The sequence below is a fragment of the Vidua macroura genome, chromosome 1 (genome assembly GCF_024509145.1).
Source record: "Vidua macroura isolate BioBank_ID:100142 chromosome 1, ASM2450914v1, whole genome shotgun sequence".
NCBI lineage: Eukaryota > Metazoa > Chordata > Aves > Passeriformes > Viduidae > Vidua > Vidua macroura.
The window spans coordinates 106,611,763-106,638,292 of record NC_071571.1 but is presented as its reverse complement, the minus strand read 5'-3'; the positions used below and the strand labels follow the sequence as shown (position 1 = coordinate 106,638,292).

Here is a 26,530-nt window from a genome sequence, read left to right as displayed (position 1 = left end):
GTTCAGCAGTTCAAGAGTTTCACCTATTGTTCTCACTTTAGTCTGTAACTTTGAAAAGTTTTCATTTTTGCCTTGCAGGAATATATTGTCAAGAAGTAGCATATTAGGAGCAGGCTAATAACAGAATTTCTTCTTTCCCTATTTTTCTTTTTTTGGGGACAGTATCAGGAATTTAGAGAGCTAAGTGGCTGTGTTCTTGCTGTCATTGAAGAGTTCTGCTGCTCTCTGCTACTATGGTAACTTCGCAGGATTACTAGAACTGTGATGCTGGCCTAGAACTGAATTTTGTCCTGTAATATTCTGCTGGTGTGATTGTCTTGAAAAATCTGAAATGACTATTCATGCTTGCTAAGCCTGTAATCCTAACTTTTGTTTTCTTTTTGTACTGAAAATAATTCAAGCATTAAAAGAAAAATAAATATGTTAACACAGATTTTGGAATTCCAGTTGAGAACGCTTTGTAGCCGTATCTGGCTTGTGAGTTCTCTTCCAGATTTGATGGAGCTGGCGCTGTGCCTGTCTCAGTATCACATTCTAACTGCTCAACAACCTGGTGTGTAAAATATGGTGGCTTCTTGTACTCCAAACAGCAAGCTTGTTTCCATAAGAAACTGTTTCATTTCCAGTCTGTCATTTGATTGTCTGAAATCTGGATTGGTGCTTAATTTGATCATGGTTTGGAGATGCCTTTGATTTTACTGTCCTTGATCGTTTGGAGAGGTTTTTTATATCTGGAAGTATCCATGTGAAACAAAAAGGATGTGTCCCATCTTTCTCAGTTCATGTGTTGGAGTTATTTCTCACGTAAACTGATGCACTTAATAGATGCTTTATGTCTCTTTAGATCTGCTATCAGGCCAAGAATATCACATCAAATACCAAAGGAATTTGAAAACAGTAATTTGTATTTATTTACCTGACTCTCCAGAATCATCAGAACTAGAAATTTATGGTATTTTTAGAAAACATTTACGTAAAATAAGAACACTGGCTTCAGGGCAAACTTTTTGTGTGTGTAACTCTTAGTAACTTTGTTGAAAGTTACACAATCTCTGCAGACTTTGCTTCATTACTGCTACTTGCTGCTTAAGTGCCTGAGTAAATATTTATGGGATGGAGGCCAATGAGAGTGTTGTAACTAAGGAAAGCAAAGATTTTTTTAAATGGTTATTAAAAAAAAAAAAGTGGTTGTATTGTATTTGGCAAAAATCCTTTTTTTTTTTTTTTTTTTTTGTGGAGGCCTTCTATTGCAGCTTTGTACTTCAACCTTTCAATAAATTGAATTTTTCAATTAAATTTGCTTAAATCTGATTAGATTGTTATTTGATTATCCACATTTTGGAGCAATAAATCTGGGAGTTATATTTTAGGATGTCTGTATAATCTTGATCTTTTTTTCATAATCTTGCCTTTAAACAACTCTTCAAATACAACTTTAAAAATGTTTTTGCAGGTATTTAGGTGTCCCTGCAGAAAATTCCAATGACAACAGAACAGGCTCCAGTGTGGACAAAAGTGTGGTATGTCTTCATCTTTATTGTGTCCTAATAAAGAGTCTACTGCATGTATCGGCATAAACTGTTTGAGTTAGAAATGTCTCAAATTATCTTAGTGTTTTGAGATCAATGAAATCAATGCATGATTTTTAGCTCTTTAGTGTGACCTCCCTAATAAAGTTATTGGAAAAGCAGAATTTCACTTCTTAATATAACATTGGTTTCCTGAATTGAATACAATAGCCAAAACTTTTTGTGGAAAAGGATTCACAGTTTTTATCTTAGAAATAGCAAAGTGCTTGTGCAGGGTTTTTAGAGTGCCTTATTGATCTTCGGTAGCTTTGCGGCAACCATGGAGTCTGGACTTCCAGTGAACTCCGTGGAAGGGCATTCTACTCCTTCACAGGCCTTCCCCACAAGCTGTTGGGAGTTGGGGCACTCATCTGCATTTCTAGAGCAGTTCACCTAGCAAGAAATGCTCAGATGTTCTTTCAGTTCTTCCCAAGCATCTTGGCACTCAGGTTTCCAGGAAGATATGCTAAGGTGTTTGAGACTTGGTTGAGTGCTTGGATTTTATATCAGTTCTGATATAAATCGAGCTATTCCCTGAAAATGGTTTCATATTTTACAAATCACATTCTTTCCAGAAGAAAACATGGTCAAAAATTGATAATTAACTCTAAAAGAAATACTGGCCTTGACTATGATTTACTGTGTTAGTATTTTGTTCTGTGTTCTGTTGAGAGTAGATATACTCTCAACAGTATATTAAAAAAAAAAAAAAAACAGTATATACTCTCAACAGTATATAAAATATACTAATCTGTGTTCCCTTTTCTCTTAAATTAGCAATAAAAAGGTTTAATGACACATGGCACTACCCAGAGAAAATTTGTACAGGTCAGGGGAACTGTTTATGTCCTTTATTGGGCAACTGAATTTAATCATTGAAATGTGTTGTTTTTTTACATACATTGATGTATTTTATATACTTTCTTTTCCTTATAAGCAATTGACTGTTGATACAGTAAAATTTAAAAACAAAGCCAGACTTTCCAGTATTTGAAAGTACTTAAAACTGTGTGCTGGCTTTTGGTTGACTTTGAAGAGAGTTACTGAATGGACTTGGCATACTCAGTGGAATACTACTCAGTGTGTAGTTAAAGAATCCTCAATAGTCCTGTCCATATTGTCAGACATACTGGAATGTGTTGTGATTTTAGCAGTTTTGGGAGGTGAAGGTCTGGAAGAATTTGAGTGATATAGGAAGGTTTAAATCAATGTTAAGTCTTTATTACAAGGTATTTTTCCCCCACAATTCTTTCTCAGCTGTTTTTCTTTCATTACATGCTGCAATGAAAATGGTAATGTTGACACATTAATAGCAAATTAATTCGTTCTGGAAATAAAACACAAGATGTTACCTGGTCTCTCTGCATTTTGATGTCTGCCTTTTGAATGTTTTTGGGGAAACACATGAGTGCCACAAATTTCCAAGAAATAGTTGTTTTGCGAGTGTGTAAATCTTAACAGAATTAGGCCATGATGTTGTGCAAAAATAGAATTCAATGTCCTTTTACTGAATATCAAACCTCTTTGAAGATCTGATTGCTTAGCTTGGTTTAGTGCTGCCATAATCGCCTGTAAACAGTTTAGATTTTAAGAAAAAGGAGATTAACAGATTCTTTTGCACTGGATCTTAGGTTTTCTTCCTTGCTTAGGGTACAGAACGAGAGTCACTATACTGTAGTGAGTAAGGAAAAAAAAAAAAAAAGTATGACAGTTTCAGAGGGATTTTTCTTTACTTCTCTGTTGCAGACAGGCTTTTCAGCTGACCTTTCCTCCCCTGCTTCCTACTCAAAATGGAAACCAAGAGCAAACTAAAAGTTAAAGGCGTGCTTTTATACTGAGTTAATTGTAACTCAGGATTTTCTTGAGGTATTCTTTAGTCTATTGATAGCAGATTGTGCAGAACTTAGTCCGGAAGCCTGTTGTCTCTACTGATATAATTAGACTGCTCAGCGAGCTCAGATGGGTCCCCTGGGGTACAGCCTGATGTGAGAACATGCAGAGACAGAGAGGCACAAGAGGATGCGATAGCAGTCCAAGCTAGTAGGAGTCAGTACAGAAATGCCTCCGTTGCCAGATGTCTTTTTTAGACCTGTTTCTCATCTATCCCATTTAGTTCCTCTGTGCACCCTGTCTGGAAGGGCTATAACATGAGTAAAAGGAAATGGAAGAGCAATCACATTGAACCTTTGTTATCCTCTGTTTTGGGGCATTTGCTGTGGTCCTTTCTTATGACAGTGAGAGCCTTTAAATAGTCTTGCTTCTTGCTTTATTTCTCAGTTCATACCAAGGAGATAAATGCATTGTGTACTGGTCCTTCCTTTGTCCGCAAAGTTTAGATTTAGAAGCTATCCCTTGTTTTTAACTACAAGCATTGTCTGATCCACATAGTGTTATGTTCTATGTCACACCAGTAATTTGTTTTCCAGAGCTGCTCTGTTAAGTGCTGAAATGTCTAATTTTTTGAAGTTTTTTGAGATTTTGGAGTTAAAACAGGAAACAAGAAAGAAAAGCATCAGAACCACTTGAATATGTTGCTTTGAACAGAGTCTAGATTAGTGCTTCTAGTGCTTCTCTATGCAGTTCCAGGAGTGTTGAGGGAAATGTGTAAAAATTAAATAGGCTGAAATCTTTACAATATCAGTGGAAAGGTTTATAATGAATCAGCACGAGTTTGGCTTGATGAGCTCCTTCAAAGCTGACACCATCATGTTAAATCAGGATTTTGATGTTGGGATGGGATTATTGTGCCTATATATTCGATAGAAGGTGGTAGATATTTTGAGACTACATGAAAGGAATTAATTTCTGAGTTTGTCCTGCTGGCAAACAGTACATGCTATGCAGTAATGTGCCATATTAACATCTGAAGTTTGTTACTATCTTTCAAACCTTGGTACAGTTCTAGCTGTAAAAATGAACTCTGACTAAAGAGATGGTGAGAGCACTTTCTCCCCATTGCCAGTAACTGACTGGCCTGGTTCTGCTTCCTGAATTTGTTGAGAGCTTCTAAGATGCATTGCAAAATACACATGGTGGTTCATGCTAGAAGAAATTTTCAGACTTACTGAAGTGTTTTCTTAAATTTTTGCAGTAATATCTTTAGGCAGGTACTGAAGATATGTAAAACAAGGAGAATTTGATTCAGCTTAGCCCTGTGAATATTGAAGATACCTAAAATTTCATGTACATACAAATGAAAAAAACTGTCTTCTGTAATTAAATGGGGGGGGAGGGCAAGGAGGAAGGGACATGTATCACATTTTAATCACATAAAAATGTCTTATTCTGGTAGAAGAAAGTAAGCTGTGATACAATGTAAGCAGAACTGAATATTATGAAATAAGTTTTTAAAGTTTCTAAATTTAATGCATGTTCTTTCATGTACAAATATATATTTAAAGCTGGAAAATATGCAGAAGATGATCTATGAGTTAGAAGAACAGCTACATAATGAAATGCAGTTGAAAGATGAAATGGAGCAAAAGTGCAGGTGAGACTTTGAACTTCAATTGTTCACATAATTTAAGTATATCTAACACTTCAGTTCTGTGGTACTGCTTTAGGGATTACCAGGATAACACTAAGAGTGGTGTTGTAGTTCTCCAAGGGAGTTCCAGGGACAGGTTTAAGTAATTCTAAAATTTTCTTTCGTTTGCTATAAAGAATTTTTTTTCCTTGACAGTCGTGTAACACATGTTCTTTCTGATCACTTAAGTGTTTGAGTTCACCTGATATCTCTGTATTCAGATGTTTTATTGGACTGAGGTACACAGTCACCATGCTGATTTTTTTGAAATGGTGAGATTCTGTATATATGGCATATACTGGATTATTAAAATTAATTAGGTGTTTTCTAAATACAGAGTACTTGTCGGAATACCACTTTTTTTTTCTATGGCTGACATATAAGAACAACAATTTGCTTTCTGAAGTTCCGTTTCTACCATGCTGAAGTAGCGGCTATGTGAAAATTGGCGTTTTTCTTGCAGTCACACTTATGAACAAACAGTTGAGATTCTTCTTTTCTGATAATCAGACATTTTTACTGAGAGTCATACAAACTAAATTCCCCTTCAGTTAGCTTCTCCTTTTGAAGTCTTTTCCTGAAGAATTAAAAAATCCCAGGAGTCAACACTAGGTATATGTGATATACAAAGATTTTAGACTTGTGAATTAGAACCATAGTGTGTGGCTGTACAAGCTCCTTAGGTGCAAACTGGTAACTGAAATGGTCTAGTGGGAATTTAGGCCATGTGATACTGTTGCTTACTTAAACACAAGTTCACTGTTGGCACGTTCTGATTGCTCTCCATAAGCAGGATGTACATTCTTGAAGGATATTCAGTAGCTGTCTTCCTGCAGTACTACTGAAGTTGTCAGAGCACCACTGTGTCTTCTGGTATGTCATGCCATTCACTGCAGAGTTAGTAGATAGGAAATACTCCTAGCTATTGCAACTGCCTCTTTTTGTACTTGCCAGGCAGCCTTGTCTGGGTCCTCTTGAAGAGGGTTGGCTGCCTACAGAAATACAATGTCAATGTTATTGTCAGTTAAATGATGTTTTACTGTGCGTTTTGCTGCACTCTCTCTGTAGTTCGATCTTTTAATACATTGCTTCAACAGAGAGACTTTCAAATAATATTATTCATATACCTTTTTCTGTAGTAGGGAGCTGTCCACTGTGGAATTAATGAACTATTTTAGGTATTTGGAGGTCATAATTAGATGACGGTTTAGCAGTTTTCCCAGGGTATTCTAATCTTAAGGATAACCTGTTGTGTACATATACTGTTTTTTGCAGATTAAGGGATAAAATGTGGCACCTAAAGTTTCACATATTTAATCTGTAACAAAGCTGATAAATAATTAGTGATATATTTTATAAATTATTTGCAATGATTGATTGTCTTCTTCAGCTTTAAATGTTCATTATAAAATAACATTAGTCAAAATATTAACATTCACTTTAGTAATAGTCAGAAATCATTTCACTAGAAAAACAGTATGTATAATGTATCTGTTAAATGATCTTGTTTTCTTTTTAGATCTTCTAACATAAAGCTAGACAAGATAATGAAAGAACTGGATGAAGAGGTAATATTTTTCCCCCCTGAAGATGCCTCAATTGGGTAAAGAGTGCAGTTAGAAATAGTACTTTCATGATTCTAAGATATTTTTTCTGTGACTAAAAAAAAAAACTGTTCTGTGTTCGAGTTTGAGCCCTAACAATCATGTTTCAATACATAACATTGGGAGATTGCATTTTTATTTGTAGACATTTACAAAAACTTTTCTTTCTGTTAGTCATGCTGATTTCTGTTTACTCTGCTAAATATTTTACTTAGTCTTGCTTGTTGCAAGTTTTCTGGAGTTTATCAAAGTCAATTACTACAAAAATGCAGATGATTTTCTGTTAAGTGCTCTTGTCTCTTGATAATAATTTTAGTAGTTACTTTAGATATAATTGTCCTAACAACAATTTTTCTAGTAATTGTATAAATTGGTCATGTAGAAGTTAAAAAAGCTGTGTTTTCTGAAAACATTTTCAAGGAAGCCAGAAATTCATTCATTTGAAACAATGCATCAATTTCCTTGTTTAATTAGTTGCAGAGATACTGGCTTAACAATCATTCCTTAAAATGTAAGTATAAAATACCACTTCTTTGAATTTTAGGGAAATCAAAGGAAGAACTTGGAAACAACAGTGTCTCAGATTGAGAAGGAAAAGATGGTATTACAACATAAGATAAATGAGTACCAAAGAAAATTTGAACAAGAGAATGAAAAAAGACGCAATGTGGAAAATGAAGGTATGCAATATTGTCCAAACACTGACACTGAGGAGGTATATGATGTGTTTTGGGGAGTAATGTAGTGTTATGTAACTTAAAAGTTTGAAAAGGGAGCTTTTCAAATAATGAACACAGATTTTGAGTTCATTTTCATTTGAACACAATTTTTGTTCTTATTTTCAAATTCTGTTCTCTGCAACACTGTGCTGTGTTGTTGGTCTGCAAACACAAAATTTGACATAAAAATATATATTAGAAGCAGAAAGTTAACAAAGGCAAAACAATATTTTGGAACATGTTTGTGTAAAAAAAAACAAGAATAAAACTCTCAGGGTTTTTTACTGTGCTGTATTAATGGTGCAATTTCTTTTTAGTGTCCACACTAAAAGATCAGATGGAAGACTTGAAAGAAATCAGCCAGCATTCACAAATTTCAAATGAGAAGATAACACAGTTACAAAAACAAGTATGTTGTTTGTGCTCCTTGTCTTCATTATATCTTAGATTTGAGCATTGAAATGTAGCAAAACTGGTTCCATAATCTTTATATTTGAGAATATTGTCTGGTTTATTTTAACAGCTAGAAGAAGCAAATGATTTGCTGAGGACAGAATCTGACACAGCTGCAAGACTGAGAAAGGGTAACACAGAAATGAGCAAGTCATTAAGTCAGGTAGAATCACTGAATAGAGAACTGCAGGAAAGGTGCAGAGTTCTGGAAAGCACAAAACTGCAGGTGGAGAAAGATTATTACCAACTACAAGCTGCTTTGGAGTCAGAACGAAGGGACAGAAGTCATGGATCTGAAATGATTGGAGAATTACAGGGTAATTATTCTGAATTTATACTTTACCAAAAAAAGTTGTGATAACCCTATTTAAGTGAAGTAGAGTTTGGTGACGGGAGGAAAGCCAACCTGCAGACAAAGTGTGACTGAACAATTTCTGAAGATTGGATCTGGCTTCCTGATCATGTTGAGCAGCTCTTGGGAGAGAGAGAATTTCAAAATCAAAGAGTGTCAAACACTGATTGTGAGTCTGGGGCTGCACTGACTGACTAAAAGTCTGAGTAGAGTGGTGTGAAAATATGAAGAGCTGAGACAGTGCTAGAGAAGATGCAGCACTGTCTTACTGCCTTGTGCAGTAGCCAAGTTGGTATATCTTGCACTTGCTCTTCTTTCATTTGTGGAGAAGGATATTTTTTTGTTAAATTGCATTTGTTTTCTTTTATGATGATTCTACATTACTTTTACAAGCAAGGTTAAGAGCACAATAAGGGACACAGATGCGGAATCCCTTTTTTCAAGATGCTTGAAACTTTCTACTATTTGTATTGATTCTTCCATACTAGAAATTATTCAGATGCATTAGTTCATGACTGTGCCTGTGCTAATGGACCCTGACTCTTAACTTGCCATTTTGGAACCATCTGTCTGCAGTATTGAGTTTCCATGAGGCACAGGCTTTTGATGAGGACTCTCCTTTCCCTGCTGAGAGGGAGTGTATAAGACGGAGACTTTTTACCAAGGTCTGTAGTAACAGGACAAGGGGCAATGGTTTTAAATTGAAGTAGAGTAGATTTACATTAGATACAGGAAGAAATTTTTTACACTATGGGTGATAAGACCTTGGGACAGGTTGCCCAGAGAAACTGTTGTTGCCTTGTCCCTGGAAATGTTTCAGGCTAGATTGGATGGGGCTTTGAGCAACAGGGTCTAGTGAGAGATGTCCCTGCATGTGACAGGGAGATTGGGCTAGATTATTTTCAGAGGTCTCTTCCAAACCACATGATTCTATGTAGTATTTCATATAAACTCTTACGTCATACAAGGGTAGATGCTGTGGGGTTTGAGGAATAGTTACTTCTTCCATGTCATAGCACTGAAAATCATAGGATGGTCTTGGTTGGAAAAGACCTCTAAGATCATTGAAGCCAGCTATTAACCCAAATGCCAAATCCACCACTAAACGACATCCCTAAGTGGTTTACATTTACGCATCTTTTGAGCACTTCCAGGGGTGGTGATTCCACTCCTTCCGTGGGGATCCTGTTTCAATGCCTGACTACCCCATGGTTTGAGTCACACTTAGGTGAATACATGTTGTGTTTGTACCCAGAAATCTGTTTGAGACTGATGTTCTGTGTAATGTGCCTTATCTACCCATTAATGAAGTTAGCATCACTTATAGGTGCTTGTTCCATAACATAGCAGAACTTGGGTTTGTGAAAGAAATTTTGAATATTAGATAATGGAAGTGATGGAAGGCAGGAACCATTTTTGCATGATTAGTTTTTGTTAATTGTTACTGATGACATGCATAAAGAGTGTCTAAAAAGGTCAGTTTGCTCTACAATGTACAGCCTTTGCATGCCTGAAAATTTTGAAGTATTTGAAATATTTTATGGGCCCAGAAATCAATAAAAGTTGCAAAGACAATTGATCTAAGTAAAGTCACTAATATTGAGTGATACTTAATTTTTTGTGGCAGTTCGGATTACAGCTTTACAAGAAGAAGTAAAAAACATTAAAAACAATCTTGAAAGAGTGGAAGCAGAAAGAAAAGAAGCACAGGATATGCTTAATCATTCAGAAAAGGTATGGTGAAATGATGTTAAGCCTGATGCTCTTTGTCAGCTTTTGACTATATTTTCAAATGTTATTGATGTTTCCAAGTCCAGAGTTATTGCTCTAAATCAGCCTTACATTTAAATTATGAACTAAGTACTGCTAATTTACAATCTCATCAGGATGGTCTCCCAAGTCCTCAGGTAGTTCTTACTTGTAGCATTGTGCATGAAAATTGTGTTTGTCATTCATTATCACTGATCCAAGGATCCAGACCTGCTGCCAGTAGCAAGGAATGGTTTTCTTCCTGCCTAACTATGACTGCAAAAACTTGCCTCTGAAAATCAATGAACTTTTTAAAAATCTGATTTTTTTGTCTTTACTGGATTTTAATTTGACTGGATCAGTGCCAGGCAGGCTTTTTTATCAACTTAGGTGTGGAATTTTTTTCTGTCTTTCCATCCTTCTTAATATTCCTCTAACGTCTCTGATCCTTTCCATATGATGGAAAAACAAGTTAAGAGTAGAAGGAAATCCTGCACCCTTTCTCCAGACAGACTGCAGAGTTAACTCTGTCTAGTGAGGTTAGGTAAAGACTTGCTGTGCTGTGTGGTCTATGCGAATAAACCAGAGATATGACAGCCTGTGAGGGAAGGGGACAAGCGATTCTAAGTTGTTGTTATGTGAAACAGCTATTTAAAGGCCAGTGCTTGTCTCTCAAAGCACATCTCCAATGCTTGTTTGGTGAATTACTGTTAATGCCTGGTAATCCTAGCAATGAAATAACCCAAATCCATCCAGGTAAAAATAATTCTGATTCCTCTGTGCTCTAGGATGTCTGTTCTTTAGTTGTATGTTTCCAATGTAGGTTTTCTTACACGTATATACACTACTGAAAAAAAGTTAATGAGATTTTTTCCAGAGCACCGAGTACAGTTTTGGTCTGTTACTGTTCTTTGCTAAGTGTGGAAAATAACATTGATATGATAACAGAAATTTAATACTAAAAAAGGGAATAAAAATGTGATTCCTCAGGTATTACAGAAATCAGATCATTTTTTCTTTATCTTTAGGAAAAGAATAATTTAGAGATAGATTTGAACTACAAGCTGAAATCCTTACAAGACCGGTTAGAACAGGAAGTCAATGAGCACAAAGTGACTAAAGCACGGTTAACTGACAAACACCAGTCCATAGAGGAGGCAAGATCAGTTGCGATGTGTGGTAAGTGTTTCCTGCAAGTTTCAGGTAAATATGTAATAAAACGTGTTCTGATTATGATATTTTAACACACGTTGTCTTACACCGTAGTACTGTTGCACAAGTGTTTGATCCCTTTTATAATGAAAATGTGTATGAAAATCTTAAAACATGAAAACTACACATTTTAAATTATTTTCCCTAACATGCTATTGCATAAAGATTGTATTGTTTTTTCATGTTTTGGATACCTTACTTCAAAGCCTTCCTTGGCTTCTAAAATGGTATTGAATCTTGAAATTCTGTCTAATGCTAAACAGAATTGAAAGAATGCATTATCAAGAGAGATGTCTTGGAGCATTCATTCCTGTGTAACTGCATTAAAAATACCAGTGTTACATTAGGCTTGTCTAAAGTGAAGTGAGTAGTTTCTTTTATAGATGTATATCCATGAATCAAAGGCGTGTCTTGATTTTGTAATTGAATATGTCAAGTTTTCTCTGTGAAGGTCATCAGTACCTAAATGTGGCTTTTAGAGTTAACAATAATGGTAGCATTTTTTCTTTTGCTACTTTCCATTCATGGAAATGAAACTTTGCCTTACGTCAAAATGGTTACTTCAAGAATCTCTGGTTTTTATTTCTTTCATTATTTATCTTGCAGTTGTCATGATAATATTCCAGTGCTTTGAATGCAGATTGGAATTATTTTTATTTTTTAGTGTTCCTTGTAATAATGCCAGGATCTTTTTTCTTTCATCAAATAGCAGAAAAGCTCAGATAGCTGAACAAAAAGGTCTGAAAATATTAGGATATTTATGACTGTTTTTACAAAAGCATGCTTGCAGATGATACGTAATAATTTTTGTTATTTTTCTTTCCTTAATCTTTTTTAGAAATGGAAAAAAAGATAAGGGAAGAACGGGCAGCAAGAGAAAAGGCAGAAAATCGAATAGTTCAAGCTGAAAAACAGTGTTCCATGTTGGACTTCGACCTGAAGCAATCTCAGCAGAAACTGGAACATCTTCTTCAGCAAAAGGAGAGACTGGAAGATGAAGTAAGTAAAAGGTTCATCGCTAATAGTTTTCTATATAAATAAGAAATTCGAGTTGAACTGAGAAATAGAAAATTAAATTCATTTATACTGAGCTCCTTATATAATAGAACTCTCAGGAGAATTGAGGATAGTTGTTGGCCTAAGTAGGTTTAGGTAATTTCTGCTTGTTTCATAACTCTAGCATGTCTTCCATATTTGAACTCCAATTCAATATAACACTTTTTTTGTGTGTTTTTTCTTTTCCTAAAGAAAAAATTTGTTTGTGATTTTGACTGTGCAGTCTGATTGATGTGGATGATTTACAGGTCTGAGTTTGTGTTGTCAAGTTTGCATTCTTTCCTTTTGTTCAAGGAAATGCAGTTAGACTTTTGAATGTGAAAACTAGGTACTAAGAATAATAGCTTCATCCTTACATTTTCTTTACAGGACAATGGGAATGAAGTTTATAACACCTGTCTTAGGGGTCACAACTCATGTAAATTAGTTCTTATGTACTTGGTAAGATGCATTTTTTTCTCTAGGTTGAGAGATTTTTAAGGTCTGAAATCCATGGAGAGGTTTGCAGACAATTTAGGTTCCTTCAGTTGTTGTCTTTGAGATAAGTTAAATCAGAGACTTTGAAATGAACTAAATATGAGAAAGCTTTATCATCCTGCAGCATCATTGCCATAGGGTCTAAGGGCAGCAGCTTTGTGTGAGATTATTGCATTGAAGTGTTTGGAGATTCAGGAATACTTTGAGATATGGTACATGGTGTAGCATCTAGTCAGTGGTGTTTAATATAAAAAAATCCCTATGTGAAACCTCTTCAGCCACATGTAATTGGTTATTTAGCAAACGCTCCTAAATTGAAATATTTCTTATTTAGGTAAGGAATCTGACACTTAAGCTAGAACAAGAGACGAATAAGCGAATAATGGCACAGAATGAATTAAAGGCACAAGCTTTTGAAGCTGATAACTTGAAGGGTTCTGAGAAGCAGCTGAAACAGGAAATCAATACCTTGTTGGAAGCAAAGAGATTACTGGAATTTGAGTTGGCTCAACTTGCAAAGTAAGTAAAAACCTGAAGTAAAATGGAAAAAATTGCTTAATTATGCATGTACTATTTTGCCTGTTCCTGCTAGTGAATAAATTTCTCTGGAGCATAGGCATTTTTTCCTAAACTGAAAGAGTATTTTTAGCTGCATGTTATGATTCCTATGTAGCTGCATGTTATGATTTCTATGTACCCTTCAGTGTTGGAATATTTTTGTCATGAGCTACAATTCAGAACAGTTCTTGGCTCACCATTCTGTGTTAAGGCACACACACACATATACATGTGTGTGATGTATATATGTATATATTCCTCTTTTATTTGAGTTACTTTTTTTTATGGATTGACTCTGATGCTGCTTACTAAATCATATGGGACTTTTAGTACCTGGGAGTCAATAGTTCCCTTTCATTGCCTGATTAATTTTCTTAATGTTTCTCTATCTTAAAATGAAGACATTTTTCATTAGACTTCTATCATGTATTCTTTCAGCTGGCTTAATGTTTCTCCATTTAGAGTACTTCTTGGCTTCTAAATTACATACTGAAAGGGTCACTGTTTTAGAATAAGAGCTGTATTAAATCAGAATTCTAGGATACAGCAAACTGTTGCTCTTTGTGAAGTAATATATATGCAAATGGAAGATCATTGTAGAGTACTGTTCTGTTAGAAATTGTCTTTGTCTTTTGTTAGTAGCTGACTTTTAAATGTTTCCCTTTTTTTATTCCTTCAAAGACAGTACAGAGGAAATGAAGGTCAAATGCGTGAGCTTCAGGATCAGCTTGAAGCTGAGCAGTATTTTTCGGTAAGACTTGTAAGGAATTGTGTGTAAGGAGTTTTGACATAAGATCGATTAACATGAATAGCTGAAACTAAAATTGTTTTAATATAAGTAACAGCCTTTCATACATCAGCAATTCAGAAAATCCTGCTTGAAATATAAACAAGGAACAAAATATTAGAGAACATTGGATGGTGTATCTAAAACGTTTTGTTGTTTGTCAAAACTGACATTATGTTGAGTAACTCTTACCTGAATTATTCATCAGAGTTGTTCCTATCCTGAGGTTGGAAAGGAGATACTTTTCTGATACAATTGCAAACATTGTAGAGAGTTCAAAATCTCCAAACTTACTGGAAAATAGCTCATGCTATTGATCTACCATACATACATTTAAGAACCATAGACTCAGTAGCATTCTGCATGTATTCCTTATTCTAAAAAGCTACCTTCTCTGCACCTGAATCTCTGAAGAACCTTACTGGGTACTCCAGGTAGCCAAAATGTGTATTTCATAGATGGAGTTTGATCTGTTTAATCTCTGTGAAAAGAAACAATAGGATAAAAATGTCTGTAACACCTGAACTTCAAATACATTTATGAATACGAACAGACTCATTTCACTTTGGGAAATACTTTTAAATTTGGTTTTTCCTGGGAGAGACAATAAAAAACTTTGTTTACTAAACTGCATATGATTATCATTTCATTATCTGTTACAGGGGCTTGTTCTGCATTTCTCCATGACATACTGCTAATAAGAAGATGTAGAGCATTGTATTTCTCAATTTCTTCATTTTTCACTAATTTGTAGTTTAAATAAGACATTCATAATTCAGTCTGAATATTTAGCAAATATTTAGCAAAAGTAGTTTACTGTAGAAGATCAAATTTTAACTTTCAGAACTACAGGTGGTGGTAATAATAACAATATAGTTATAAAAACCAGAAGTAATTCACAGAAGTAAGTCATTTACATAAATCAGACCTCAGCTGAATCACTTACTAAGTTGGTACAGGAAAAACTTAAAATTCTAAGAGAAGAGGTAAATGGACACCGAGAGAACTCAACAGGTGAAAGCACAGAATGGTGTTAGGCTTGTTGGATGAACATTTTGAGACAAGTGATGCTTCAAGATGCAATTTTGTCCTGTTTTTGTCCGGGAGACCTGTTCTGCTGTGTCACAGTGCCTTCTGTCTCTTCTGCAGCATTTGTATTTGTGCAGCTATATAGAAAAACACACGAGAAAACTGAAAACTAATTTGGTCATATCAGTTCCCTACCCAACAGAAACTGTAAAGAAACATCTGGGAGAGGAAGGAAGGAGGAAATTTCACTAATGACAGTATTGGCATGTGTTGACGTTTGACAAATTCAAACTAAGTAGGCTGAAAACAAGGAGGAATTTCAGTATGGGATTTGAATAATGATTCTTTTTTTATGCTTTCTTTTACAGACACTTTACAAAACTCAGGTTAAGGAACTGAAAGAGGAAATTGATGAAAGGAATAAAGAAACGCAAAGAAAAATGCAGGAGTTGCAAAATGAAAAGTATGCCCATTATGTTCCATACATACACCTAAGTTTTTCCTTGTAATACTGTCTCACTCATGTATACTTTTAATCAGATCTAAGAGGTTTTAGTTCCTTTAGAAAAAGGCCTTAAAAGTGTTTTGTAACACCTTGTAAGTGGCAAATACATAGGATGTTACCTATACTGACTCACAAAGCCAAATATGGTTATTCATATTTGCTTTGGATATTGTCATGTCTGTAAGAAGAATAATGACTTGTCTGAAAATTTAGTAAGAATCAAAAATTTTGAAAAAATTCAAATTTGTGGTTTTCATCTCACTAACCAGCTTTTAAAATTTGATTATATTATCCTGATAATTACTTAATATATTTCTATAGTCAGTAAAATAATTTGAGGAAAAGGTAACAAAGTCTTTGAAATTTAGTATATTTCTGATTACAGCCAAAGTAATTATTATTAACAACCATTAATGGTGATGTACTATTTTCTAAGCTATCAAATAAGAAAAAAAATTTAAGCTTGTTTTTCCAATTTCTTAATTTATTTCATGTTCTGAAGAAGGACACTGTAGCCTTATGCATGAAGTACAGTTTCTTCTAAAGTCTGTATCTCTTGTTCTGCTTGAGCATCAACATTGGAAAACAGTCTGAAGGGCAGAGGTTATGTACAGTGTTAGTTTTGTGCAGCATTTTGGTAGGCTAAGAAAGGGAGAAAGAAAAGATGTTGTGCTAATAAATATGGTGTAGGAGGAAAATATATATGTCTCTGCAAAGTTGTTCATGAGTGGTAACCAACACAAGGAAATGGGGAGGGAGGAGAAGGTAGGCAAGACTTCCCCTATTCTTCTTGAGGTTATTTATTTCTTTTCCTACTTCTTTTTGTAGATGCTTTGTATTCTGTTCCTTCACTAGTCTCTGCAATCTTATGTTCATCCTGAACATTTCTCACTTGGATAGAACTATGGAATTGTGATAATGGGCAAATGTGGATTAAGTATCTTTTGATGGACCATTCTGTACATATAGTTTAGTTTTATTTTCTGTTCCTCAAAGGCAGGAGAATATATCTTGGTGTTTCATGGATGGTTGAAATGTTAATGAAAATCACAGTAAGCTTGCTGCTGTAGCTTGTGTGGACCATCGAAAGATACAAGTGTACAGAATACAGTTTTGTAACTCTTGTTTTTCTTAAGAAGCTAAAATAATGACCATTAGCTGAGTGGTATAATTTGGTTTTGATAGTCTTCCTGAAAATTTGGAATGTTTTGCATAGAAAAGGCAAGTCTTAATGTCCTTTTTACAGAGAAACACTTGCTACCCAGTTGGATTTAGCTGAAACCAAAGCTGAGTCGGAACGGTTGGCACGGGCTCTCGCTGAAGAACAGTATTATGAACTGAATCAGGAAAGCAAAAAAGCTGCATCAAGGCACAGACAAGAATTGACTGATAAGGACATCATCATAAGAAGGGTAAATTATCAATACCTGCATAAATCTCTTCCAACTGGAAACCAAAACTCATGGTTTTAATTAATGAAGTCCTGTTGTGATTGTAAGTGATAACTAATTAAGTATCTTAAGTTTTGGGCTCACTTGGAACCTTTAAATTTCATCATGTGACCTCCCTAAAAAACAAAATGCATTCATCTGAGGTGAAGCCAAAATGAAAATCAAGTGAATGTCTATCATTCAGTTATTAAGCCTTTTGTATTTACTTCTTGTCACTGCCAAGTGTATTATTTAAATCTTGTAAATGTGGAGCTGTGTATTAGAGACTCTTGCTGCAAAGTAACTTAAAAAAAAACAAACACTTGAGAGTCTCAAGTTTCACAACCCAAACCCCAAAATTTAATTTTTAAAGACACTTTATAGCATAGCTTTTGGATGCTAGTATGAGCTTGATAAATGTCTTTAACTGAAAAGTCTCGAACAGCAGGCTATATGTAGCACAGTTATTTTATCATTGTTTTTTCCCATTTAGCATCAGCTGTGCATGTTTTCCTAAAAATCCTGGGGGTGTAAATTTCCAGATGTAACTGAGCTTGGCTCAGTTGTTCAAAGCTTTCTGTTAATGCGACCATGGATATTCAATCTCTGTGAAAAGATAGTGCAAATAGTGTTTGTTTCATGAATTTGCTTTTTTACACTTGAGATTTCCAGAATACCACTATTTCTTAAGCAGCATTTAGAAGATTATGTCTTTGGCATCAAAGGAATACCTCCTTCCCAATATATTTTTGGTTTCAAGTTTCTGATAATTGTCAGACAGCTTGATACGCAATCATTTCTATAGGCTTCAAACAAAAACCTTTATTTAGGAATACAATTATGTCTTGTTTTTCATACATATTTGTTAAGTGATTCTGGCTGTGGCAGTGAACATACTCACATATTCAAAGTTGACATAGGTTTCCTTTCCACCTTTTTTCTTTGTTTTGCAAGCTCTGCACATATTTACCTATGTCTGCTTTGTCTTAGTCCAAATTTAGTCTTGTTTTATCGTGATTTTCATCATGTGTGACAATTATCTAGCAGTAAATGCCTTGTGTCTCCTCTAGATTTAATGCTGGAGTTCTAGTATCTGTCAGTTACTTTTCTGTCTAGATGCAAGGTATCAGGCTTCTACATATTAGTTTTTCCAAAGTACATCCAATTAATATAAAATTGTCGCATTCCAAAACTGACAATCTAACTTCGCTTAAGTTGATTTTTTGATTCCATACTACAGTGTTGTCAGTTCTGCAGTGATAATTTTTTTTTTCTGGGACAGGTGTATTTTGAGCCTTCTGGTAAGTCAAAGCAGCACAGAATAACAGCAGCATTTTTTAGAAGTTCACATAGGCAGGTATTCTAAGTAAATGGTTGTTATAGAATTAAGTGTTTTAAAAATAATAGTATTATAGGTATTTTTAGAATTTATGTCAAGTTGTTTATTCTAAAATGTGTTTCTTTTCATGTAGCTGGAAGAAACTAATAACACTTTAACCAAAGATGTTGATTTAATAACAAAGGAAAACACAGAGATCAGTGAAAAATTTAAAAAACAAGAGGAAGGTATGTCATGTTTGGAGTTTGAATTGATCTGTTCTGAAGCACGATTGAATTTGAAGCATATGTAGAGAAATGGGAAGTGGAAGAAGACATTGTTATTTATCTTCCATATTATTTTGGGCTTGATGTTGGCTTTATTATTTCATCTTTGTACTTTTCTGATATATCCTTTTGGTAATTTTCTGTCATTGCACTAATGTTAAACTGGTAATCTTTGTCTTTGGAACTTGTATTTTGCTCAGTAGGGGCAGCAACAGGAAAACGGAATGGAAAAAATGCACTTAGAGAAGTAATTAAGTTTAAAAATAATTACCTTGTACTAAAATACCTCAAAGTTGAATATTATTTTAACAGATTACAAAATGAAAAAAGAGGAGGAAATCAGTAATATTAGAATGCATTATGAGAAGAGCATAAACACTGAAAGAACTCTGAAGACACAGGTACAACTTTTAATGCAATTTAATAGTAATAATTACTTTGCATTAACAGAGGTATTTCGGTTTTTTTGCTTTTGTGAACTAACTCTTAGTTCCTTTGAAATTAGTTTATATTAACCATGATGTACAATATGCATTGTTAAATTTACTTTTTAAAAAATAAGTTTTGATGCTGTGGATTTTTCAGTATTACTTCAATTTTGAGTAAGGGCCATTTATGTTGGTGAAGGGATTTTTTTATCAGATCCTGTAACTAGAGGAACTGAGAAGTTTTTTATGAAACATGCTGTACATATCATTTTTCTTACTGGTTCTCCTTTTTCTTAACAGGCCGTCAACAAACTGGCTGAGATAATGAATCGGAAAGATTTTAAAATAGACAGAAAGAAAGCTAACATGCAAGATTTGAGGAAGAAGGAGAAGGAAAACCGAAAGCTTCAATTAGAACTTAATCAAGAAAAAGAGAAATTCAATCAGATGGTTGTTAAATATCAAAAGGAGCTTAATGAAATGCAAGCGGTAAAATAATTTTTTTATCATACTGTGGAATATATATATATATATTTTATATATATATATATATATATATATATATATATATATATATATAGTTTACAAAATACTTGGCTGCCATGTTTTTGGTAACACAGTAACTATGTGTGTGTATATAAATACAGCAACTAGCAGAAGAATCTACGTACAGGAATGAGCTCCAGATGCAGCTAGACAGTAAAGAGAGTGACATAGAACAACTACGAAGGAAAATCATGGACCTCCAGCAAGGAATGGATTCTACCAGTGTCGCCAGTCTTCCGACAGATGAAACGGATGGAAATCTTTCAGGTATGAGAAAAGCAGATTGGAACTACTTGGCTGTGTTGTGTACATGTAGTTCTGGAAGGTATTGTTTCAAACAATTACTTGTTATTGCTTCTTAAAGTCTTCTGGCTGTCTAATGTATCACATCTCCACTTCCTTTTTTTTTTTTTTTTTTTTTTTTAATTTCATACCTTAGTTGCTTATATTTAAGACTTAATTTTTTCTCACATCACACTTCCCACTGTATGGCTTGGTATTAGCATTGTTTATATGCACTTTTGAGGAAGGAGTATCTTTACATCTCTTGTTTTTCAAATATAGTGACTACAATGTGCAGTATTTAGTGAATAGAAGACAGGGCCAAGACTTCTACAACATCATGATTACGTTTTTTATCCTGAATGCAAAATTGTCTTGATCTTATCTCTTCTTATTCATGTAGCACCTTCTTCTTAGTCATGTACCACCTCTGTGACAACTGGCAATAATTGCTGATGTGAAAAATAATTGGAAGAATTTCCATAATAAATTTATGGTTGTATGGTACTCTGATTTAGCAGATTAAAATAAGAACGTGTGATACAGCGTAGCCAGCCATTTCCATGCATCAGTACCAGGCACTGTACTTTGAGACCCACTGTTAGACTGATAAGTTATTTACCTCTCCCCTTGCCCAGTGTTTGAAAAGTGTGATCAGTTAGTACTTCCACATGATCCACTTCTGTATCTCTCAATACAGGAAAAAAATTTATTGCAATCAGATGTGCTTGACAATTTCTGTACATCATAGCTAGGTATATCTTTTTTCTATATGGTTAAGTAATTTTTAGAATTCATTGTGAAATATTTAATATATTTTTGATAAATCAGAATTTCATTGTAGAAAAATATTTTTAGACATACAAAACCAGAATACTATTTTGGGTATTTTATGACTTCAGTGGATGAGTAGTTGGATAAAAATAATTAGAATAATTTTAGATGTGTCTTTTCCTGTTAATGCACTTCATGCTGCTCAAATTGCCGCATTCTAGAGTTTTTCCAGGAGTCTTAGAGTGATTGAAATTTCAGGTAGGTTATCAGTCTTAGTACATGTTTTGATGTAGCTACTCCTTTCTGTGTCTATTTATGTTTCCTATCTTCCCCTAGTGTATTTTTAGATTTTTATTTTTAATTAATACTGTAATGAATTTAATTTTAGAATAGTTTTTCATTCAGATAATGGTATAGTCTTTTCCTTTGCAACTTCTATTTTGTTCAAGAAGCCTTTTGCATTCTGGAGTTTGATCTGTAAATTGCCATCTTGTAAAGATTTTGTCTTTTGACAACATCTTCAAGGCAAACTTCCATTGGAAATTCTTAGAATTATTTAGATTGGTTAAGGAACATTTTATTTCTTAGCGGTTACCTACTAGGAATTCCTTCTGGTATTTCTGAAGTAGCAGGACTTCTCAGGAGTTTTTCTCATAGATACTTATTTTCAGTGTATTCCATTTAACAGGGTTAAAAAGGAAATCAGAGGGGTTTTGCTTATTAAAATGGATTTTTTTTCTCCCCTCAAATTACAAACTGGAATCAAGCCTTATTGTTTTTAAGTGTCTTGTAATTGAAGAAGACTGCAGTTCATAATTTTAGTAGAAAATTTCTGAACTCTTTTCAATTGAGAGCTTTAGGGTTTTTCCTACAGCAAAACAGACCAGATTTATTCTACTCAAAAGAGTAGTTTTGAACTTGCTCACTTCCCTTCTCAGCCATTTTCATGTGATGGCTATTGTGTATTGCATGGAAAACATGAATGCTTCCATCCAGCCACAGACACCTTCTCTATTTTTTTCTTAAGGGCAGTAGTGTGTCAGTATGACCCCATTGTGTCCTAGATCTTGGATGGACTGTAGGAAAAAGCCCTTTCTTTGCCTCAATAAGGAAGGTTATTTTCAGTTTTACTTCTGGGGATGTGTGTAATCAGGCTTTTGGGTACATAATCTTTGCTTCCACTTTAAGGCAGAAATTTTGGTCTGTGCAAGTCAGCTGTTAATTCCCATTGTTAATTAGAACATGACAGTTACTGGAAGTTCTGGTGTTCTTGGGTGAGGTGTCTACTTGTTAGCCCTCAACTATTTCTTTTTTTGCTAGCTTTTCATTTCTCTTTTCTTTTTTGCCCCTTTTTCTATACATGCCTCTGATTTTTTACTGCAGTTGTCCTGCTGGTTTTACTGTGTGATACAGGTAGGACCTCTAATACATATTATTAGGACTTCTCTAGATTTAGATCATGTCCCTACATGCTGCTTTTTTTTTTTTTTTTTTTTTTTTAACTGAGTTTCTGGGTTGATCAGGATCTGAATAAGAAGCAATTTGGTAATTAAAAGAGATTAAGTGGCATTAGTGTAGTCAAATTTCACACACTTGTCAAAGAGCTTAGCAGAGGGCAAAAAAGGAGTGCAGTAGCATTATAAAGATGAAAAAAAACCCAACCAGCCTTCAGAGAAGAAATAGCCCATGCCATAGAAAGAGGAAATTATCCAGCACATAGGTTTTTTTCCTACAAACAAATAATTAGTGTACAAAACAGAAGGTGACATATTACAGCAGTCCATTTGCCACAGTTTGTTGTATGATGTTGATTGTCTTCAACTGTGTGCCAAGTTCCCATCACTTCCACAGCCCAAACATGGCCATTCCTTCAGAGCACCTTGAATAGCATCTTGTTTAAGAGCTGGATGTGATGAGTAGTCAATAGCTGGTGCACCAGTTCTAAAGGCAAAGACACTTAAAAAATTTTAAGCAAATAAATGGTTGAATTTTATAATAAGTAATTATAGTATGATTTATTCATTTTCCTGTCACAATAAAAACATCACCAGGGAAAAAATAAAAGTACAAAATAATATAAGCATGTATAAAAGAACGATTCCATGGCCATGATTCTGGCAATGGGCAGTCTTTGGTTTAATTGAGAAAAAAAATTATACTCATAAAATTTTAAGGAAAAAAAATTCTCTATTTAGAAACAGACACAGAGAAATCACATGGTAACGCACTTTAGAGTTGCATTTCACTTGGAGGTGTTTTCTGTCTGCCATTGGCCTAAATACTCCCTCAAATTGTGGTAGGTGCTATGACAACTTATACTCTCCCAAAGTGGGGATTGGCCCCTTTACACAATCCAGGCTATTCTCAGGCGCTTGCTCACTTACATGGGAAAGATCATTATGTGGATGAAGGTTTTTCCTTGTATTCAATTCTAGGCATGTTTTGTAACTCTCACTCCTGATTATTGAATCAGATAGCCACTCATATCTCAGTTGGTGTCCAGTGTTAACAGAGTCCTTGCTGAAACAACTGAGGTATTTGCTTTTAAATGATGCTTTTGGAATGCCTCTTCCTTCTGGCTGGACTTAGGGAGTCTTTATACTTGCATGATTGTAAACCGAATTCTTCTTTGCCAAGACAGAACATAATCAGGAACGTGAAGGTTTTTTCTCCTAATTGGTACAGGGCACTTAACTTGTGGTGAATTGCTTCTTTTCATCTGATTGGCAAGATGATTTAAGCAATTTAGCTGCCCTACAGCTTTAGCTGCAGCACATAATATTTTACAGCATATGTAGGTGTGTTTTGCACAAAGATAAGATGGGATAATAAATGTGTGGAGCATTTAAGCTAGCCAGTTTTATTGGACTTTGATAGGATTTCCTGAAGCAGCCTGAATAAACCTGAATAAACTCCAAAGCAAGATCCAGTCAGAAATCCTTGGTGAAATCCACATGAAATTATAGTAGAACAGTCTGCAGAAGGAAAAATCCAAATTGGAAGAATGGAAAGAATTAGCAAGATAGTATGTCCAGGTTTTTGGTTGCTGTGGAAGACTCTTAGGAGTAGGAATTCTTGAGCATTGGAAAGAGATGCTCCACTGTTCATGAAAGCACCCTCATTACTTAGCTCCAGAACAACAAAAGTCTTGTAAAGCAATACAGTCATGGTTGTCTTGTGTGATTTTATTGAAGTCTTACTGTTAGCACTCTTTATCATACTGAATCCCTATGAATCCTGGCAGTCTGGATATTTGCCATGAAGATGTTTAGAATGCAAATCTACATTTAAAATATATTCAGAGATAAGTATAAGATATGTAGCCTTTATGGAATTCTTTCTTCATATCCTATTCAAATCCAGCTAGCCATCAGACATTTTTGAGGCCTATCTTGGGCTTTCTGGGTTGGAAACATGAGGTATCAATTCTGGTATTCTTTCCAAAATAGAGGAAAGTTGTCAGGCAATAGTTTTGAGCCTATTTTTAAAGACAGGAATGGAAGAATCTTTTTTTAAATCTAGATAGCCCATATTTTCTTAATTACTTAATCAGAACACTAATAAATATTAGTCTTCTGGATCAAATATTTGTGAAATGGCCAGATGAGCATTTGCAGTTGAGCTAAGTCCGTCAAGAGAAATGAAAATGCACTATAAATATTACTTGAGAGGAACCTTTGTGGTGAGGTTGGAATGAAAGAGCTCATCTACCCTTTCAAGAGTACATTTGGTTCCAGATGAATTTTAGCTTTGTTGAAAAGGAGTATGGTCAGGAGCTGTTACTTTCAACTGCAAGACATTATTCACAGCTCAGAAATTGTCTCTCATTCAAATAGAATTTGCTCCCTAAAATAGATTTGTAGTTGACAGAAAAGAATGTCAATGGATTGATTTGAAATACCTAATTTACTTCCTACTTCTTTTGAAATTGTTTTCAGAACATGCTGAAATAGAAGGGAACCTAGAAAAACTTCTGCTGTCCCTATAAGCATCTTTTAAAATTCATTGTAATTTGGATCTTTCTAGATTTTCATATGCCACAATTTCAACGGAAACTTTTTTCCTTTTTTTTTTAACAAGTCATCCTTCCTATATCCTTTTGAACCACAGTTTCCTGTACTTTGTTTTTTATTCACAATTCATCACTTTGTTTTGCAATAGAAACCTGAGTTTTAGGATGTTTGTATAATTTGTAAAAATAGAAGGACCTTCTCTTAATGTAAAAATTAATCAAAGTATTCAAAGCAATACTTTTGAATTAACATATTCTGTGAGGCCTGTAGATATGAAGGAAATAGATTTTCTTTTCCAAAGCCACTGAGTATCAATAACTGGGGAGAGTCTGGGATAGCAGAGGGGGTAGGGTTGGGGGGTATGGGGACCCTTACCGCCCAGTCCTCACAGTTCTTATGCAGATGTGAGACGGCAGGGAAGTACAAATTTCTTTCATTTTTCTGAGAAGTTTTCTCACAGGAATGAGTTCTGCTAACATGCTTTTCTTCCAGTTGTTATCAGTAGTTCAGTGGTCCTCCAGTCATTTGAAGCTATCCTGTATGGAGAAATGATGGGAAATTATTCCATATTCCTAAGTGTAGTCCATTTCTAAATATTGTCTGCTGTAAGGCTAATGTGGGAAGGGCTTTTACATGCCTAATTATAATGCCTTGCTAGGTGTCAGTCCCATTGTAATTCTGTGTAGCAAAGCATATGCACAGTAACTTTTATACATTTAAATGCATTCAGTACTTGCTGGGATACACCTCACACAGAGTAATTCCTGAAGGACAAAAGGAACCAGTAGCTCCTCAGGACATAAATAGTTGTGGGAGAGTGTTTCAGAAAATTTTAACTTAATTTTTTTGAAGTTTTCAGTGCTACTATTACCTGGCTTCATAATTTTAAATTTTAGAAGCCACTCTCAGTTAGCTGGAAGGGCTTTCTAAATCAACAGTCCACATTAGGCAGAATGCTAATTTTCCTGTGGCCCTTTTTTGTATCATGCTAAATTATTTCAGTAGTTTAATGGTGAGAAAATAGGATATTACATTTCTCTTTGGATAATTTTTCACTGAAAATTGGAGTAAAACACTTGTCTCTTATTCTTTATATCTAGTTGATTCTTCCTGCATTCCTTATTTAATTATCTCCTATGCTTATCTTCTGTGAGTAATGGGACACCCATGTAGCTTTGCTTGCTCTTGTGCTCTCTCTCCTTTTTTTGTTTCCTGTGGAAAATGTGGATCTGATTTATTTTACTTCCTGCATCTTCCTGCTGAGTATTTTCATAAAGCCCCTCTGAATGTTAAATTACGTTTACATTGAAAATCTCTTAATTTAAACTGTAATATATTTTCAAAGCAAAGTCTTTCCTGCCTGGCTCTTTGCAAACCATTTACATACAGTGTTAGATGTTGGCATCAAGGAAAACAGCTTTACTTCTATTGTGCAGTAACTGTGTAATCAGATGTTGGCTTGTGATGAAGCATGAATTAAATGCTTATATCTTCATTTTATTTAGCTATGCTTTTTATTCTGCTTTGCTGAATAGGTAATTGCCCATTACTGCATGTAGTACATCTTCCTTTCCTACTAGTAGTAGTTTGCTTTTGTGCTATTCTGCTTTATTATTATAAATACACAAAATTATTAAACATGCATTTTTTAAAACCAGAATCAAGACTTGAAGGTTGGCTTTCAGTACCAAACAAAGGAAATATAAGGCGGCATGGCTGGAAGAAACAGGTACAGATGCCTTTTTTTCTTTCTTCCTCAGTTTCATTGGAAAAGTTTCTAGGCATGCGATGAATTTGTTTTACAACTCGTATTTAAGAAACAAACAAAATAATTAAGAGTCATTTAGTGTATGTACA

At 34.6% G+C, this 26,530-nt stretch overlaps 1 protein-coding gene across 2 annotated transcripts in view; it reads left to right on the top strand.

Annotated features, from left to right (window-relative positions):
• Positions 1-26,530, top strand: part of ROCK1 (Rho associated coiled-coil containing protein kinase 1) — an 83,221-nt gene that overhangs the window by 44,720 nt on the left and 11,971 nt on the right. For both annotated transcript variants that reach the window (XM_053975956.1, XM_053975965.1), the window contains exons 11-28: positions 1,454-1,520; positions 4,970-5,058; positions 6,614-6,662; positions 7,243-7,378; positions 7,735-7,826; positions 7,941-8,187; positions 9,850-9,956; positions 11,000-11,150; positions 12,022-12,182; positions 13,051-13,235; positions 13,956-14,025; positions 15,459-15,553; positions 16,842-17,007; positions 18,498-18,591; positions 18,943-19,031; positions 19,359-19,547; positions 19,706-19,871; positions 26,332-26,402. In XM_053975956.1, coding sequence (XP_053831931.1) covers positions 1,454-1,520; positions 4,970-5,058; positions 6,614-6,662; positions 7,243-7,378; positions 7,735-7,826; positions 7,941-8,187; positions 9,850-9,956; positions 11,000-11,150; positions 12,022-12,182; positions 13,051-13,235; positions 13,956-14,025; positions 15,459-15,553; positions 16,842-17,007; positions 18,498-18,591; positions 18,943-19,031; positions 19,359-19,547; positions 19,706-19,871; positions 26,332-26,402 — 2,224 coding nt within the window. The remainder of the gene's footprint in view (positions 1-1,453; positions 1,521-4,969; positions 5,059-6,613; positions 6,663-7,242; positions 7,379-7,734; positions 7,827-7,940; positions 8,188-9,849; positions 9,957-10,999; positions 11,151-12,021; positions 12,183-13,050; positions 13,236-13,955; positions 14,026-15,458; positions 15,554-16,841; positions 17,008-18,497; positions 18,592-18,942; positions 19,032-19,358; positions 19,548-19,705; positions 19,872-26,331; positions 26,403-26,530) is intronic.